The 18,556-nt window shown below is 52.7% G+C and overlaps 2 protein-coding genes across 2 annotated transcripts; one reads left to right on the forward strand and one right to left on the reverse strand.

Moving 5' to 3' along the window:
* Positions 1 to 216: 216 nt before the first annotated feature.
* On the reverse strand, positions 217 to 1,710 carry LOC125939826 (uncharacterized). Its single transcript, XM_049655284.1, has one exon. The coding sequence runs from the start codon at positions 1,708 to 1,710 to the stop codon at positions 217 to 219; it is 1,494 nt and encodes a 497-aa protein (XP_049511241.1).
* A 13,206-nt stretch (positions 1,711 to 14,916) lies between these two features.
* LOC125940399 (uncharacterized) lies at positions 14,917 to 15,583 on the forward strand. Its single transcript, XM_049656512.1, has 2 exons — positions 14,917 to 15,346; positions 15,407 to 15,583. Exons 1-2 carry the CDS (start codon positions 14,922 to 14,924, stop codon positions 15,540 to 15,542), a joined length of 561 nt encoding a protein of 186 aa, XP_049512469.1. The 5' UTR covers positions 14,917 to 14,921; the 3' UTR covers positions 15,543 to 15,583.
* Positions 15,584 to 18,556: the final 2,973 nt, after the last annotated feature.

The following is an 18,556-nucleotide window of genomic DNA, read 5'->3' on the forward strand; positions in this document are numbered from 1 at the left end:
TGGCACACAACATTGATAAAAATGCTTCCTTACCTTGAAAGGGTTGAAACATCATCACCATCCCATGGTCTGCCGGGGTCGTCCGATCTTCATCCAGGGTGAACTTTCCAAGGTCAACGAAGCCTTCCACTATCCCTGGAAGTAAGTTAAAATGGAAAACTTGATTGCCTCTGCAGTATAAAAACGGGCTCTATGCCGGGCAAACGTGGTGCATTTTCAGTGATCTGATGCTCGATTGAAGAAATGGTGGTGCTTACCTACTGCGTTGACGCTGAAATGCTCAGCGAACTTAATTTCATCGAAGATGATGCCTCCATGTCTACTAGAGATGTCCATGTCTCTAGTCTTGGTAGCAAGGGCATTGAAAACTGCACTATTGAATCCGAATCCACTCTTGAAACTGCGAGTATAGCGCTGCAGACACGTCCTGCTTGGCAATATAAGATCTTTTTGCTTACGGAGATGCTCGTACAACTTGGGACTACGCATCCGCAGAAGTACACACTCCAAAATCCATTCTTTCTCATACAACATCCCCGATGTTGATTTTCTCGCAGCTGCCTCGAAGCAGGCCTTGACAGCCATTTGTTGCTTTTCAGGCAAACTTTTAATGCGAGCGCCCAACACCTCGTCGGCAATCTGTTGATTTGCCTGACGCATCGCTGCTAGTTCGCGTTCTGTATTCAACAACTTTTTCTGAGCGGTAAGCAAGATGCGACGCGTGTTAGCGAGTTTTTTCCGGCGTTTTGACACGCGCCCGTTGCGCCGCTTTCGCGACATTTGATTTTGCACCAGTTTTCTGAGGTACTTGCAGTGTATGCAGGAGCCGCCACTCTCACACACGTAAGTACACTTGGCGGAAAAGCAATTCCCAGCAAAGATTACATACTGTCCTTGCTTTTCCGGTCTGATGCCGCAGCCTCGACACAATGTAAGTGCATGTGTGCTGTCGAGCACCGACTGCCCTTCTTCCTGCGACGAGACGGTACACTGTGAATGCAGTTTTCCCCTCAGGTATACAAAGCAACACAATGAGTTCTGTTGGCAGCTATTAGCTTTGAATTTAACCAGCTTGGGAAGCAAGATGTGGTCAACTTGTTCGCCCTCGAGCTCACAAACGCCGTACACTGCAGAATCATGTTCACCGCGAAACGTTAACTTGTTCCACGTTTCGTCAGGTAGACGGAGGTTCAAGCCCGCATGCTGAACTTCGGCGACGGCGTGGACTGCGTCAGATGTTCCGACCTCAGGAACACTGGGATCTTCCAGCTCCTGCTGCTGCACGAGTACTTCGGGCTGTTGTCTGCTGACTGAGTTAGGCTTTTGCCGTTTTTTGGCAGGTCCGTGCTGCTCACATACATTGCGATCCTTTCTTTTCACGGGTGCTTTTTTGGTAAAGTACTTCGGTGCGTCCGGGAACAACGTAGGCACAGCATCGTCTGACAAACGCGGACGATCACGGGGTATCTCTACAACCTCACCGTTTATAACGTGCCGGTATGTTCTTTCAATGAAACTCTCGTCGAAGTGCCGCTCGCATACGACGCTGTCTCTCGTCAGTTCTTTGTCAGCCCGCTTAATATTACGAGCCCATTGCTCTCGTCTCGAGAGATCCTTCGGGGCTTTAAAGACCGATAACTTCTCTGAGCACGATCGATACCCGCCTTTACATCCAGGCACGAAGCATGTACTTGAACGACTTGACGGCATGGTCAGCACCATGCGCTGGTTCGCACAACATGTGGCCAAACAAACGACGACGGCGAAGGAAAGACATCCAAACGAGGGAATGGCACAGTGGAGACAGAGAACGGACGAGCCCAAGCACGCGCGGCCGTGGTGAGCACCTATGACTACACCAGCGCCCCTTGCGGCGGCCAGAATTTTCACTGCGTTCCGCGCGCCCCTCTTCCACGGCGAGAATGTGGCGCCCGTCACACTTTCCCCCTCTAGCCACCATAGCGCGGAGTAATACATTTTAATGGCCGTACTTCTTGCGCAGCTTTTACAGCGTTGCACCTGGCCGATGTATGAAACGGAGTATAGGATGGCTAGTTTAGCAGTACAGAGTTTTGAGGCACATAACCGTAATCCGTAGCGTTCATTTAATTAGGAATACATATTGTACTGGTTTTTGCGTTAGTAAATGAAAAATCAATGCGTTAGAAATGGCGTCGAATGCGTTAGAAATGGTGTAGGAAACGCTACGCGTTAAAAGAAGCCGACTGAAGCCGCGGCTCTGCAGCCGGCTTTAAGTCAACGGTAATAAAAGGTCCCAACAGATGGCGCGAGAACAGGGCGAACGCGGTAAATTTGAATTGAATTCAGCAAAATCTCCATTGCATACATCATGGGAGGAGTGAGAGGGGAGGGGAAGAGCGTGAGGGGTGGGAGGGTGGACAAGAGAGGGTGTTACTTATCAGGGGTGGCAGAAGACTATCGTCTTTCGATGTCATTTGGAGCGAAGCAAGCAGATATGCGGCCAACTTTTTTTTGTTTTGGGGTCGTATTCAAACACCCAAGTTTTGTCACCTGTGATGACATTGTCCAAAATGTGGGGGTCACTTTCGCACAAGTCCCAAACCTCCTGGCACGTTTCAACTCGGCTCGATTGTTGGTCTTCCATTAATATTTTGCGCAAGATCTTCGCGCACACTTTTCGCATTTGAAAATTATTCGTCAAAATCTCGTGAACGGTACTTATTGGAATGTTTACTGTGTGTGCCACTAAACGGACACTCAAACGAGGGTCTGAGTACAAAAGATATCTCGCGCGCGTCACATTTTCGTCGCTGATGGTCGTTGATGGTGGTACAGCGCGGGCTTCATCGCTCACCTCTTCACAAACTTCTAAAAAAACGTTGTGCCCCCGGTAAACTTGACGTTCTGACAAACAATTATCACCAAAAGCTGTATTTATCATTGGAAAAGTTTCCACTGCAGACTTGTCGAGTTTGACACAAAACTAGATGGAAATCCTTTGTTCCAACGAGCGCTGCATTACGGCTTGCACGGTAAATAAAAATGAGTTGACGAAACACCTTGTCCTTACTCTCCAGATTGTCGCAGACGACTGAGCGACCACGCGTGCGTATGCTAACTTCCCCCTCCACCAATCCCAACTGGTCTTAGCGCGCTGCGACGTTTAATAGCTTCACAATATAATCACTGACATTACTTTTCGGACAAACCCTGTATATGAACACTTCCGCAAGTGGTCTCTTTCATTAAGCAGGTTGGTCGCGGAACCGATGACACCCCAAGGGGCAACTAAATTGATCAGGCGCGAAGGCTCTCGTGCGGACATCGGCGTGTTTGGCAAAAGGGACGTCCCTTCGTTCTTTCGACGCCACCTACGGGACGAGTAAGGCACGCCGGTGCCAGGAGGTCCAAGGTGTTCATGAGAAAAAATAACTGCGGCAACTTCGCGACACCACACACCGACGGAACACAACTAAGCTTGTGAGCGAGCTAGGTTTACTTCTACGTGGCTGATATCACTGGTACTCGCGAAATATACTTTTCAAGAATGCAGGTGGCCATATTTTCTTGCGACAGGGCCATCCCCCTGTCAGCGAGGGGGCGATGCAGAAATCTGAGGGGGGGGGGGGGGGGGAGGGCCAGGACATCCGGACATCCCCCCTGGATCCGCGTTTGGGTGGCACACTGTTTATTGTTTATATTTATTCGAAGTATGAAGCAATGTTCTGAGTGACGTTCGATATGTGCTTATTCTGTGTAGGTTAATTACAGCCTTTGTAGAAAGTTACTCATTGAAGTGTTCTAGTATGTCATACTGCCGCTAGCCAAAATGTTTCCCAGACTTCTAAAACGACTGCACGAGATGCGGACTTGAAATTCCGTGAAAGTAGAGATAACTTGAAGTGCAATGCGTGGCGAAACTTTCACTTTCCCACTTAGATGCATGTGTTGCAAATCATTACTAAATCCTCATTTTTTCATGTGTTTTTCATGTGCTTCCACCGCCAGCCTCCGCTCGCGTTGGAAGACCACACTGCTCAGCTCGAACCTGACAGTACAACTCTGCGTCCAGCGAGCCGAGAAAGCCGCTTCGAGACAAGGTCTCGGAACCGCGTCCGCGGCGGGTGCCCAGACCCACTAAAAAGACGCCGGACTCAAATATGATTGATTTGATAATGAAGATTACGTTCTTCATGTGTTTTCGTACATCATACGCGATGTGCAATTCGTTTCTCCAGTGTCCTCGGTGAGCCAAGCAAGCCTTGGGGAAAATAACTGGGGAAAGTTATGGGCATGGGTATGGGCAATACGTAGGCAATGTTCTAAATGAGCCGTCAATTGTTTCCAGTAGAATAGACGGCTGCGCTGTCACAGTTACAACTGCAACCGAGTTCAAATTTTAAAAACATATAATTGCTATCGCAATAAAAAATCAGGCAAGATTGCACTCGGTCGCGCAAAGCTTAGGCATGGCGAAGCTTACTGGCTGCTACTGCTAGGTATGTTTGGTTGCTGCTAGATCTTGACTTGGTTTAACTTAACTACGCATGCAGGAAGGTATTCTCGAGCGATAATTTTCGGAGGTACCATTTGCGCATGACTAGCGCTGGACGCGTGGGCGCCTACGAGCGACAGCGCTCCTGTCATGCCACAAACACAGGCAGGCTAACCAAGGTTGGCACAGTGCCAAGAACGCTGCGGCTTGCTGACTTCGAACGTGTTGGAGGCTAGCCGCTCGAGATCAATCGGCCAGCTTCGCTGTGTCTTGAGTTTTGCGCGACCTAGTGCAAGCTTTCGCCTTTTTTTCTCTCTCTCTCTCCTGGCTCAGCGCCGCGGAGAGAAGAGAGGCAGGGGTCGGGAAGGCAGGGAGCTGGCAAGGAGGAGACCTAGTGCGCATGCACGCGGTCTCCTCCTCCTCCCGGTTGCCATGGCTACCACGGCTACGCAACACAAATTACGGCTGGCTTAAACAGCTTCCCGGTTAAAAATCATATTCAAGGGTTAGAGCGTTTGATATAGCCACTTTCAGCCATGTTTCCCGGTGTCCCGACATAGCTGTTCGTTACAATAGATATATATTTCGTGGAAAGGGGAGTGGGATCATGGTAATTGCAATATGCGATAAAAGTTTTACTTTCCTGGTCTTGCTATAAGCTATAAGCGTTGCAAAAAATGTCACAGTTTTGCCCTAAGGGCGAAGCAATGAATGCGATAGCAACACAGCAATGCCATACGAAGTAAGGTGAGCGGCTTTGGTAGCAATATGAATTGTAGTAAACATGAGCTGATTAAGTAAGCAGGTGTGCTGCGGCGTAAGTAGACCAACATGAAGAGAGACTCGATGACCACGAGAAGGCGCCTGTGAAACGGTGGTGTTGATGAGAAGCGCTTCCCGTGGGCAGCGCGTGCGAAGGGACACACCTGTAGCGCTGCACTGCCGATCCGGGCAGCATTGCATGTGTAGCGTGCGTTGGAAAATGTGGCCCGACTATTACTAACTGAATGAACAAGCGTGGTGTGAGCACGCACAAACAAACATGAATAGATCACACTGAACGACTGCAGACAACGACTGACAAAACGCTGGCAGCAAGCAGCGGGCGAAGGTACGTGCGGTCTATCGCTTCAACGGAAACTGAGCGGCGAATGCACGGCGCATAAAGGTCAGAGCCGTGTGGAGATAAGAGACGGTGCGCGCGAGCGACGAGCGCGGTTGCTGGCCGAGTAAATGTGCGCCCCCCCCCCCCCCCCGCTCCCTCCGGCGCTGGCTTCCCGCTTCCTTGCTGGCGCGTGGGAGTTTGAGTGCGTTCGCTCTCCGTGATAGCGCGCGTTCCTGCACGCTTCCGCTCGGGCATACGGCGCGCAGCGAAGATTTTATCTATAGGGAACCTCACGGCGACGGCGACGGCGACGCCGACGGCAGAAATCCGGTTGACGTGTCCATATAATTGCTATCGCAATAATAATTACTGAGCCGTAGTTTTTAACAGTGCAGCTGTGTAAGCCGGCCGTACGTCTGTAACGCGTAAACAGAAAATATGGGCCGATCGTGGCGGTCGTGTAAGGGTCCAACCGCAATGGCACCCTTGTGAACTAGCGAAGCTGAGCGTGACTAAGTCTAGATAAGCATGGTTGGGACTACTTAAGCTTAGTCAGTCATCGATAGCCAATCAATAGCTAATCTATAATCGATCAATAAATTCAGGAAAATGCTGAGGGTGACTTAATAGTGCTTAGCCTAGCCCAAAAGCCAGGACTAGCTAGGTGCCCATCAGCTCCGCTGTCTTTTTAGCAATGCGCCTCCAGTGCAAGCTACGCTTTTTTCCTCCTATTTTTCATGCGTCATAAGGCGTTCCTAGTTGGCTTCAGCGATGTCCTACGCGAACTCCCCAAGACGGATTGTTCGTATTTGGCTAAAATAAAAGGCGTGGTACGCGCGCTATGTACGTAAACTTCGAAGACACAAGACTAAGTATGATATTTGCAGTAAATTAAGCAATCAGGCGATACGAAGCTTTGTGAATGTGTTTTACGAACCAAGCGGAATTTACGCCGCTGCCCTACGAGAACTGTCATGTGAACTCAACCGATATCATACCTAGCGAAATTTGAGTGTGCAGAGGGGAGGCAGGGACAAAAGTATGGAGGGAGGGAGTACACCATGGTAAATGTTATGGCAAAGTAACATGTGCGTTAATGAATTACTGGCTTGTAAAAAAAAATGTCGCAGTTTCGCCCGAAAGGCGAAGCATCAATTGCGATAGCAAATTGGTAGAGAGCTATTCGGAGTAGGGATAGTAGAGTTGTTTTGTCGGCGGCATAAACTTGGACCCATTCGCTTTCTAACTGAATTGACAAGCGTGGTGTCATCGCGCACAAGCAAACATGAATAGATCACACTGAATGACCGCAGACAACGACTGTCAAAACGCTGGCGCGGCCGCTGCAGCGGTGGAAGAATCGTGCGGTCTATCGCTTCAACGGAAACTGAGCGGCAAATGGACAGCGCATAAAGGTCAGAGCCGTGAGGAGACACGGCCGGGCTGTGGCTGTGGTGGCGACGGCCACCACAGCCAGTGCAAGCGTATTTGTTGGCAGAGTAGAAGCTGCTCCCCCCGTCCCTCCCGCGCTGCCTCCCCGCTTTGTATTGCGATTGCAATTATATGGCCACTTCAACCGGATTTCTGCCGTCGCCGTCGTCGTCGCCGTCGCCGTGAGGTTCCCTATAGATAAAATCTTCGCCGCGCGCCGTATGCCCGGGCGGAAGCGTGCGGGGACGCGCGCTATCACGGAGAGCGAACGCACTCAATCACCCACGCGCAAGCAAGGAAGCGGGAAGCCTGCGCCGGAGGGAGCGCGGGGGGGGGGGGGGGGGCGCACTTCTACTCTGCCAACAACCGCGCCCGTCGCTCGCTCGCCCGCACCGTCTCTTATCTCCACACGGCTCTGACCTTTATGCGCCGTGCATTCGCCACTCAGTTTCCGTTGAAGCGATAGACCGCACGTACCTTCGCCCACGGCGGCGTATGCGCTCGCTGCCAGCGTTTTGACAGTCGTTGTCTGCAGTCATTCAGTGTGATCTATTCATGTTTGTTTGTGCGCGCTCACACCACGCTTGTTCATTCAGTTAGTAATAGTCGGGCCACATTTTCCAACGCACGCTACACATGCAATGCTGCCCGGATCGGCAGTGCAGCACTACAGGTGTGTCCCTTCGCACGCGCTGCCCACGGGAAGCGCTTCTCATCAACACCACCGTTTCACACGCGCCTTCTCGTGATCATCGAGTCTCTCTTCATGTAGGTCTACTTACGCCGCAGCACACCTGCTTACTTAATCAGCTCATGTTTACTACAACTCATATTGCTACCAAAGCCGCTCACCTTACTTCGTAGGACATTGCTGTGTTGCTATCGCATTCATTGCTTCGCCCTTAAGGCGAAACTGTGACATTTTTTTTTGCTTTCGCGTGGGAGATTGCGTTGCCAGTTCTCCTTGCGCTGGGTTGCAAGATAAGCATTTGGTGCCGTAGCACAGCGTCGCCCCGCCTCCCTCCCCCCCATACCCCCGCGGCCGTTTGGTCGACAATCGCGTTTGCTTTCCGCCGTGCGTTGGCTCTCCGTGATAGCGCGCGTCCCCCGCGCGCTTTTACTCGCAAATACGGCGCGATTTTATCGCCCTTGGAATCTATACGGAACCCCACGGCGACGGCGACGACGACGGTGACGGCGACGACGACGGCGACGGCGACGACGACGGCAGAAATCCCGTTGAAGTGTCCATATAATTGCTACCGCAATAAAAATCCAACAGGAAGTGCTCCAAAGTATTACACGTGGGCAACGTTTCAAACGGAACAGTCATATATGGGGAGCTTTTTATACTATGCGATATAATTACAGAAAACTGAAACGATTATTGAAACTGTTCGACAGGAACAGCTTCGCTAGAAATTTGGTTGTAATTCTCCCAGGTCGCAAACATCTGCTGCCTTTTTTTTCTTCTGAATAGTGCAAGTCATTTATGTTGATCGTACTTCGCTGTGCATAACCTCGACAATATTATTACCTTAACTAGTCATACATTTGTGCTGTGTATAGACTTAAACACCAAGTACAATTCTTTGTTTCATTAGCAAAATTGTTCGCTATACATGTGGATATGTTTATGCGCGCTGCACCGTTGCTATCATCCAGATGGTTCGGAGTGGACTCCGGTTTCCACAACCGCTAAGCATGCAAAAGAAATTTGGAAATTCACCCGTTCACTCCCTACCGCAGACCAATCCTTCCAAAAGGTTCGACGTGATGACAGTCGACCTGCTCCAACCTTCCCACCAGAATCTCTCGAATGACTTTGGGTCCAACCGATCGGTCTTGGCCTCTCTTCCAAAGTACGTACGAAATATGATGGTCCTTATCGGGTCATTGCTCAAACCTTTCCCGTCAACTACATCATGAGCCACTGACTCCCCGAAGTGACGCCCGACGCCTGGGACGTGAAATTTTTCATATAGGCAGGGTCAAGTCTTTTATTGCGATAGCTATTATATGGGAACTCCACGCGGATTTTTGCAGTCGCCGTGAGGTTCCGTATAAAGTCCAAGGGCGATAAAATTTTCGCCGCGCGCCGTACGCTGTATCTGCGAGTGAAAGCGTGCGAGGGTGAGCCGGCGATCGCGACTTAATATCGCTCACGCGAAGAAGGGGAGCAGGTAGGAAGCGGGCCGTCTTCCAATCGCGCACAACGCTCCTGAGGGAGGGAAGGAAAGGGAGGGGCGGGCGCGTTCTACTCCAGGTAGTGCGAGATGCCAGCCTGCTCACACAGGCGGCAAAACTTCGCAAGGCTCCGCGGGGAAGAGAAGGCAGGGAGGGGGACGTGCGTTCTGCGCCGCGTGCGCCCGTTCGCGCTGCTGCATCTTAAAGCCATCAGCGGAGGCGCAGAGTCCGCCCTGCGCTGTGTTTTCGCGGCTTAGTTCGCTTTGGTGCGAGAGGCTGCACCAAGGTCAATTCGGTCGCTGCTAACGCCGCACTTACTCACTCCAGCGTTTTGATAGCGAGTTTCCGCGGTCACCGAGTACGATGCGTTCAGGTTTGCTGGTGCGCGCGTGACACCATGCATGTTTAGTTAGTATGCCTATGTTTGCAAGTTTATACGTCCGATAAACCTACTACTCTTACTTCGTTTAGCTGTTCACTAATTAGCTATCGCATTCTTCTTCTTCCTTTCTGGGGTTTTACGTGCCAAACCAGTTCTGATTATGAGGCACGCCGTAGTGGAGGGCTCCGGATTAATTTTGACCACCTGGGGTTCTTTAACGTGCAGAACAACGCAAGCACACGGGCGTTTTTGCATTTCACCTCCACCGAAATGCGGCCGCCGCGGCCTGGATTGGATGCCGTGATCTCGTGCTCAGTAGCGCATAGCGTCTCTTGCTCTATGCACCTATGCTACTGCTTTCAGGAGAAACGGAGGCGGACTAGTCCGCCGGGAAGTGCGGACGCGCAAACATCGACTCCCGTTTCCTCAAATGTTTTCGGTGGTAAAGTCCGCGAAAACCCTTGATCATTGTGCACCATTCAACGCAGTTTGTTGCGGTGATCAAGCCGATACCGGATTTATTTCGGTAGGTGCTTTTTTGGAACTATTATACGACTTCGAACTTTTCGCGACGCCGTGCGGAGCTAACCCTAACGGGCTAACACCGGTGACGAGAACGGGCTAGGCCTCAGCCTAACTCGGTGGTGGTGGGGCATCATGCCCGAAGTCGAGATGGTGGAGGGGGTAGAAATCACCCCCGAAGAAGCAAGGTGCCCCGGCTGGACCACGGCAACGGGCAAGAATAAGAAGGCAAGGCAAGAGGCTCCCAAGTCGACGCCGAGCCCGGTAAAGCAGGGAGGCGGCAGGGGCGGCCGCCGCACGGCAGCCCCGCGGAACGCGCTGAAGCAGCTGGCCGCCGCCTCAAGGCTCCCGAACCTGCCTCGGGACCATATTCGAGTCATCGTTAGGCCACGGGGTGGCCTCGACGTGAAAAAGATCAGCACTATTAGGGTGGCACAAGCGCTGGCTATGGCGGCGGCGCTTTCCCCCGACGAGGTAGGCGAAGACATCGTCTGCCCTAACAACGTGCAAAACATCTACGTTGTCTCAACACCAGAAGAAAGGAATGCGCGTGCTTACGCGATAGTTCAACAGATCCGCCTGCGCGAAGGGGTCTTTGAGGTGGCCGCGTACATGGCCGCCTCGGACAATACGTGCAAGGGTGTTGTGAGGGGAGTCGACGCCGAGTTCAACGACGCTCAGCTCCACTCAATGATTGTAAACCACCGGAACCCCACCGCATTGGAGGTGCGTCGCATCAAGACCACCACCACGGTTATCGTCCTATTCGACGGACTGAGGGTGCCGAACTTTGTCATGTGCGGCGCGGGCATGCTGCCCTGCGCTCTATACAAAAGGCAAGTGGATGTGTGCTACGGTTGTGGGGAACTGGGCCACAGGGCCGATGTATGTCCGACCCCAAGTGTGAAGAAGTGCAGGGGATGCGGAGCAGCGTCCCCCACCGAAGACCACCAGTGTGAGGCGAGATGCGGCATATGCGGGGGCCCTCACCCAACGGCTGACCGTAAGTGCGAGCATCGCTTCCAAACGCCATATGTCGTTAGGCAGAGACGCCGAAGACGCCGGCGGAAGAAAACTGCCGCCGCCAAGAAGGGCGCCAACGCGGCATACGAGGAGAGCCAGGCACTGACGTCAGCGCTAAGGAAGAGGAGTTCTTCGAGGGGGCGCTCCCGCTCCAGAGGGCGCTCCCGCTCGCGGGGACGCTCCGTGCAAGGAGGGCGCTCTCAGTCTAGGGGCCGCTCCAAGTCTAAGGCGCGCATCCCAGGAGGTTCCACCTGGGCCGACAAAGTGAAACAGACGAAGCCGACGGGCCAGACGAAACATGCCGCCGCACAGGCGAGCGAGCGGGCGCACGATCCCAGGATCGCGCAGTTGATGAATGAAAACGCCAGTCTCAAGGAGGAAATCCAGAGAATGAAGGCCGACTTCGAGGCATTCCGAAACGCCAGCGCTGCCCAAGCGGCCGCGGCAAGGCAACCTTCTGCGGAGGAAGGAGCCACAGCAAGGGCGGCCAAGCGCAGAGCCACCTCCTCCCAGGGTACGGTTGAGGACGTGAGCACGGCGGAAGCTGCCATGCAGAGGTCCTTGGACCGCATGCAGAAGTCCTTTACCGAGCTGGTACAGAGCAACCAGACCCTTCTATTCAGAGTACAACTGCTCGAGAACGAGCTTGCCAAGCGCTGTGACGTACACTACGGCGACGCCGCCAGGCCGGAGGCGATGTCCAGTGAAATGCTAGAAAACAACCAGCAGTCGCGGGCTGACGAGCAAGATGGCATGCCAGCCCACCTCCGGTCCAACAAGCCCAACCATGGCGCGACCGGACAGTAAGCTCATCGTGTGGCAGTGGAACTGCGCCAGTTTCCGAAGGCGCAGGCCTCAACTGGTGCAGTTCATCAAGACCCGGGAGCCGCAAGAGAGGCCCCACGTCATTTTGCTACAAGAAACGGGAATGGAAACAATTACCCTCCCGGGGTACCGAGCCGTCTCCTCGTTAGCGGAGAACGGGCATGGAATCGCGACACTCATTGCAAAAAAGTGTGCCTTCCAGGAGCACGATCTGTGCCTTGGCAACACCAAGCTGGAAGCGTCCCTCGTCGAGATAATACCCAACAGCTGGCTCAAGAACAGCGTCTACGTTACGAATGTGTACTGCTCTCCTAGGGACAACCGGCAGACCTTCTACAGCCTAACGACCAAGGCGTCGTCCAAGGCGAGAGAGACGCCGCTCGTTATGGCCGGCGATTTCAACGCGCCGCACGAAGCCTGGGGCTACGTGAGAAGCATTCCCAAAGGCTGCAGACTCGTGCAGGCAGTAACAGACAGCTCCCTAGAACTGATCACCGACCCCCATTACCCCACGCGCATGGGAAACTCGATATCGAGAGACACCACCCCGGACCTGGCCTTCGTCAAGAACGCGCCGAGAGCGGAGTGGCATAACTTACAAGAGAACCTAGGCAGTGACCACTACATCGTGGAAATCTCCCTACCGGTCTGCGCGGCCCCGCAGAGGGCCTTCAAAATAGTGGACTGGGACGCCTTCCGCAAGAGAAGGAAGGACGACAACGAAGAATACGAGACCTTTGCGGACCTCGTCGCGAAGCTGAAGAAGGACGTGGCTGCAGTCACCAAGACCGTCGAAACGGACCTAAAGCTCGACCGCATGGACGCTCGATTGGCGCACCTGGTCGAAGCCAAGAATTCCCTCACGGCCAGATGGAAGACGCAGAAGCTGAATCGAAACCTCCGGAAGAGGATCGCGGCCCTCAACCGCGATATCGAATCGCACTGCAAGGAGCTCGGCCAGCAGCAATGGAACGAAATCTGCGCGTCGGTCGACGGACAGATGCGCGCGGGAGGCAAGTGGAACCTCCTCAAGCAGTTACTGGACGACACACAGTCCAAGAGAAACCACACTCTGGCCATCGACAGGCTGGTTCACAAGCTCAGTAGCGAAGGCGCATCTACGAACGAAGTGATGGACGAAGTCGCGCTTCGCTACCTCCCCATCGGGCAGTCCGGGCCGGAAGATTACCCGGCCTACGGCAGCAAAGCAGACGAGGACCTCGACGCCCCCTTCTCTGTCTCGGAAGTCAGAGAGGTCCTTCAAGGCCTCAACAGGAAGATCGGCTCCCGGGCCGGATGGAATTTCGAACAGACTCCTCCGAAATCTGGACGACGACTCGATCGAACTGCTCACCAATGAAATCAACGAGGCCTGGGCGGCCGGCACCGTACCGGATGCCTGGAAGGAAGCCACCGTGATCCTAACTCCGAAGCCAGGCAAGACACCGGCCATAGACAGTCTGCGACCCATTTCGCTCACGTCCTGCATGGGCAAGGTGGCGGAGCATGTCATCCACAACAGAATATCGAGGTATGTCGAGGAACGACAGCTCCTCCCGCCGAACATGGTCGGTTTCAGACCCTCGCTGTCCACTCAAGAGGTCATGCTACTGATCAAGAGGCAGATAGTCGACGTGGTCACGAGAGACGTCCGAGGCATCTTGGCGCTGGACCTCGCGAAGGCTTTCGACACCGTCAAACACAAGCACGTCCTCGACTCTGTGTCGAGTTTGAACCTCGGCGAACGCTTTCACGCGTACGTCAGGTCTTTCCTCAGGGATCGTAAGGCCACGATCAAGTTGGGCGAGATCAAGTCGGACGGATACGCGCTGGGAGCCCGCGGCACGCCTCAGGGTGCGGTGCTATCCCCACTACTCTTCAACATCGCCATGAGAGACCTATCGGTCCGACTCAACCGAATCGGGGGCGTCAATCTCAATCATGCTCTCTACGCGGACGACATCACCATCTGGTGCGGGGGCGGGTCGGACGCAGCGGTGGAGCAGGCTCTGCAAGAGGCCCTGGACGTCACGGAAAAATTCCTCGAGGGCACGGGACTGGTCCTCTCGCCGACCAAGTCGGAGCTCTTGCTGTACCGGCCCGACAGAAAGGGCCGCAAGTTCGACATGCCGCTGGATCAAGTACCGATCGATCTCAGAACGAAGACAGGTCAGCGCATCCCGAGGGTTGATTATCTCAGGGTGCTCGGACTGATCATCAACGCAAAGGGCAGCAACATGCAAACAATCGCGCGCCTGAGGGCGAAGACGGAAAACATGCTCAGACTCGTCTCACGAGTAACGAGCCGGAGGGGTGGCATCAGCGAAGCCAACCTCCTAAGGATCTACCACGCCTTCCTCATGAGCCATATCAACTACGTGGCTTCCGCACTAAACTGGTCGCGGTCTGAGGAAAACAAGATTGACGCACTCATTAGGAAGAGCATTAAACGAGTGCTCGGTATCCCTGTGACGACCAGCACGGATAAGTTGATGCAGCTCGGGGTCCACAACACCCTGAGCGAAATCGTAGAAGCACAGAAAACGGCACAGATCGTTCGCCTGTCTGCCAGCAAGTCCGGCCACCGAATACTCGAGATGGCGGGCCTCACCGCCATGGCCGCGGAGTCGTGCGCCGTCCCCCTCCAACAGGAAGAAAGGGACGCCTTTAGAGTCTCCACATTCCCGAGGACCGTTCACCCACAACACAACGAGGCCAGGCGCGCAGCCAGGGCCCGAGCACTCATCAAGACTGCCCTGCAGAACCCAGAGCTCGCGTCCTTTGTCGACGCGGCGCAGTATCCCAGATCAAACTCGTACGCGGCCACGGTGGTTGACCCCCAGGGCAAACTCCTGAACGCAGCGTCCATCCAACACTCGACGGCGTCCGTCGCAGAGCAAGTCGCAGTGGCGCTGGCTCTGTGCGATCCCGGGCGCACCCAGATATTCACAGACTCCAGGTCGGCGGCGATGGCCTTTCTCGCCGGCTCGGTCTCGGCCGAGGCTGCGGCGGTGCTTAGGACCCGCAAGCCAGGCACGGTCCGTCATGTCATCACTTGGTTCCCGGCTCACATGGGCCGGAACGTCTCTCCCGGCTCGATCAACCCCAATGAGCTGGCCCACGACCAGGCGCGAGGTCTCGTCAACCGCGCCGGTCTGAGGGGCCCGGCTTCGCAGGGGATCGACCGGACCACGGACCCGCTGCTTACTTTTCACGACATCACGGCTCACTACCAGCTGGGACGCAGGCAGTTCCCGGCTCCTCACCCGAAGCTCGGCAGACCCCAGGCCTCGGTGTTGAGAATGCTGCAGACGGGCTCATTTCCGTCTCGATCTAGGCTGAGCCACTACGCTCCGGGTGTGGATCCCCGCTGCCCCGACTGCGGCGAGGCAAGGTCCACCTTTAATCACATGCTGTGGCAATGTTCAGCATTGCACCACTCGCCTTTTAACAGGCAAGAAGACTGGGAAGAAGCCGTCAAGAGCGACGACCTTCAAGTCCAGCTTCGGGCTGTCCAAAGGGCCTGCGAAAGGGCCGAAGATCACGGTCTTCCGCCCCCGGTGCAGGTGCGGCCCGCGACTACGACATAGTCCCTTAGGACAAAATAAAGTTTCTTGTCTGTCTGTCTGTCTGTCTGTCAGGAGAAACTGCAACTTTCTTATGAACCTGTTACTTCGTCGTCACCGGAGGTCACCAGGATTGCTCGTTCTAACGAAGAAGAACGGAACTGAAAAATCGCGGGTCTCGCGGCCAGTTCGCCCATCCAGATTGGCCGTCTTTCGACCGATTGTGCTTCTGGCGACAGAAACACAGCCGCGTGAGAGAAACACAGCGGCATAGACATGCTACAGCAGCATAATCCCCACACACATAATTACCACGCATAACACATTCCGCACCACGCCAACCACGATACCATTATCATCAACAGCAGCAGCCTATATTTATGTGCACTGCTGAACGAAGGCCTCTCCTTGCGATCTCCAATTAACCCTGCCTTGCGCTAGCTGATTACAACTTCCGCCTGAAAACTTCCTAACTTCATCATCCCACCTGGCTTTCTGCCGTCCTCGACTGCGCTTTCCTTCTCTTAGCACCTATTCTGTAACTGTAATGGTCCACCGGTTATTCATCCTACGTATTTGGCCTGCCCAGCTACATTTTTCCTCTTAATGTCAACTAGAACATCGGCTATGCCCGTTTTCTCTCTGATCCACACTGCCCTCTTCCCATCTCTTAATGTTAGGCCTAACATTTTTCGTTCCATCGCTCTTTGTGCGGTCCTTAACTTGCTCTCGAGATTCTTTGTTAACAACCAAGTTTCTGGCCCATATCTTAGCACCGGTAGAATGCAATGATCGTCGTCCCTATGGGACCACAATATAATGCTATGTATGTCTTGGATAGTTCCCGCTGAGAGGGGTGTACCGCTCACTTTTTTTGGTTCCCATCGTTTTTCGTTACTGCTACACGTGTACAATCGCTTTTGTCGACCCTGTCAGCAATGGTGTATAAATGTGAATTTTCCTTAACATAAAATTAAGTTATGAGTTAGGGCCAGTGTCGTGTTCTTTATTGTGTCCTCGTCTACCCAGCGCTGTTATTTTTTCCAGAACATGAATTCCCACCAACTCGCCCAAGTTTCTCTTCTAGTAGAGCTCCCATCGAAATGCGATTGCCATAGCCTGGGTTAAAAGCGCAAAACAACGCAATATGCCCAGGGCTCAGATACCACAGCAGCTATTATGTCAGCGTCATTTTGTGCAACCGCCACAATAAAACCAGGCAGCTTCGCCAGTGGAACCGTTACATTGTTTCTCAGGCGCGTTGTGCCTCTACGTGCTGGTTTTCAGGAACCATATTATTTCACAGAACAAAATGTGCTACTTACGCAAGGACTACGCTGTAACCACGATCTGTAAGAGGTTAACTGCTCCATTACTATTATAGACTAGCGCACCAATATGTTATGCAAGAAAAATGAAGTTGCAAAAAAAAGTGATGCAGACACAAAGCTTAGCTACAACAAACATCTCCACTTCTACCATACCACGTACTTCTGAAGAAAACACCTGCGCTTCCCTTGCATGCTATTGTTTAAGACAGTAAAAATAGAAATGATGCGGGAAACAGATTGCCTGCAACGCCAGGCTTGTGTGATATGCACGGGAAACGCAAGCAATGCACAAAGCCATGCAGCCGACATTTAGAAACCAGTACAAGCTCTACAGAAGAAGGAGACATAGGACACTGCGACACTGTTGTGCTTTGCACATAACGTGACACTCATAGCTTACAATGAACATACAGAGGGCAGGAAATAGGATGAGGGAAAGTTACTGATGCGAGAGGGCAACTTTCATAGAACTGGTTGTTATGTGTGCTGCGCCAATTGTTACACAGACGTAACTGAAATTAGTTTATTCGGTGGGTCTATCCATGCTATATCACAATAGTTGCCCTCTTCCTTCTTTCCATGCTGAGACGTGGCAGAACCAGCTGCTTCATGAAAAAAGCCAAGCCTAAAAAACTGCTTCAGGTGATGGCTATAATATTCTGCGCCTTGATTAAGGCTGTCATTCTGTATGAATTGCAGCCCTGTCAAGGAGCAGGCCTTCAGCAAAAAAAAAAAGTGTTTTATGATTGCATGAGAAATATGCAAGCCTATAGGTCACCGAATATGAGGAGCTAGAAAAATGTACATTCTTGAACATACGCGCGTATCAACTATGGCTTTGCACTGCACGGTGAAGAATGCAAAAGTAGCGGACTGAAGGACTACGTTCAGTGAAGAACAAATGAGCTCGCTACAATCATTATTTCTTCGGTGTTTCTTTGACTAATTCTGTCTGGAAGTGCCTGAACTCCTACGTCCTGATTACACAGCGAAAATACGCGACGACGATTGCTCACGATTACTGGTCACCTTCTGGATCTTCAGTTTCGCTTCGTCGATGTGACGTGTGCATCTAGCTCGTAAAAAAACACCCCTGTCTGGAGTACAAACTACATACCAGGTTGCGATGGTCATAGCTGGTACATGTGAGGGACTAGACACTGCTTTCCAGGCATAAATCATGTCAATGATTGCCGTGAACGGGCGACTCGCAGTCAATAAATTTCACTACACCGGCTGGTACAGAAACCGGGAAGAGAGGTACTTTTAATGGAACAATCGTGTGGCCAAACACTGATACAAGACCTCGCTGTTATCTAATTATTAAAATTAGGGGGGATTAAGTAATATGCGGAAATAAAATTACGGTCCCTTCGTGGCATGCGCGAGGGAAGAAAGGACGTTGCCAGTTCCGCGACGCATACTTTTCTTGTGTCAAAGCGCAACCGACTATTGCTGGAGCGGAAAGTCATTCTTACAAGCATTTCTAATTGCGTTTTAACCCTAAATCATTGCTACGTGGCCTTTGTTGAGTATTTGTCGTGCGGCTTGGGATATATACCGACCTGCACTGAAAAATCTTTCTGTAGTCGTCGTGGTCTGACAACAAATCAATATTTGCACAGTCGTCGAAATGAGCCAAATACGAAGCACAACTGTGGGATGGAATGCAAAACGATCAACAAGCTCTTGGAGCGCATTGTGAGG

Source organism: Dermacentor silvarum, chromosome 9 (assembly GCF_013339745.2).
Source record: "Dermacentor silvarum isolate Dsil-2018 chromosome 9, BIME_Dsil_1.4, whole genome shotgun sequence".
NCBI lineage: Eukaryota > Metazoa > Arthropoda > Arachnida > Ixodida > Ixodidae > Dermacentor > Dermacentor silvarum.

Excerpts from the sequence above, each read along its gene's own strand:
- LOC125939826 (XM_049655284.1), bottom strand. The coding sequence starts at position 1,710 with ATGCCGTCAAGTCGTTCAAGTACATGCTTCGTGCCTGGATGTAAAGGC.
- LOC125940399 (XM_049656512.1), top strand. The coding sequence starts at position 14,922 with ATGGCCTTTCTCGCCGGCTCGGTCTCGGCCGAGGCTGCGGCGGTGCTT. Across the intron at positions 15,347-15,406 it reads CCCGACTGCGGCGAGGCAAG|GCAAGAAGACTGGGAAGAAG; the intron begins GTCCACCTTTAA and ends GCCTTTTAACAG.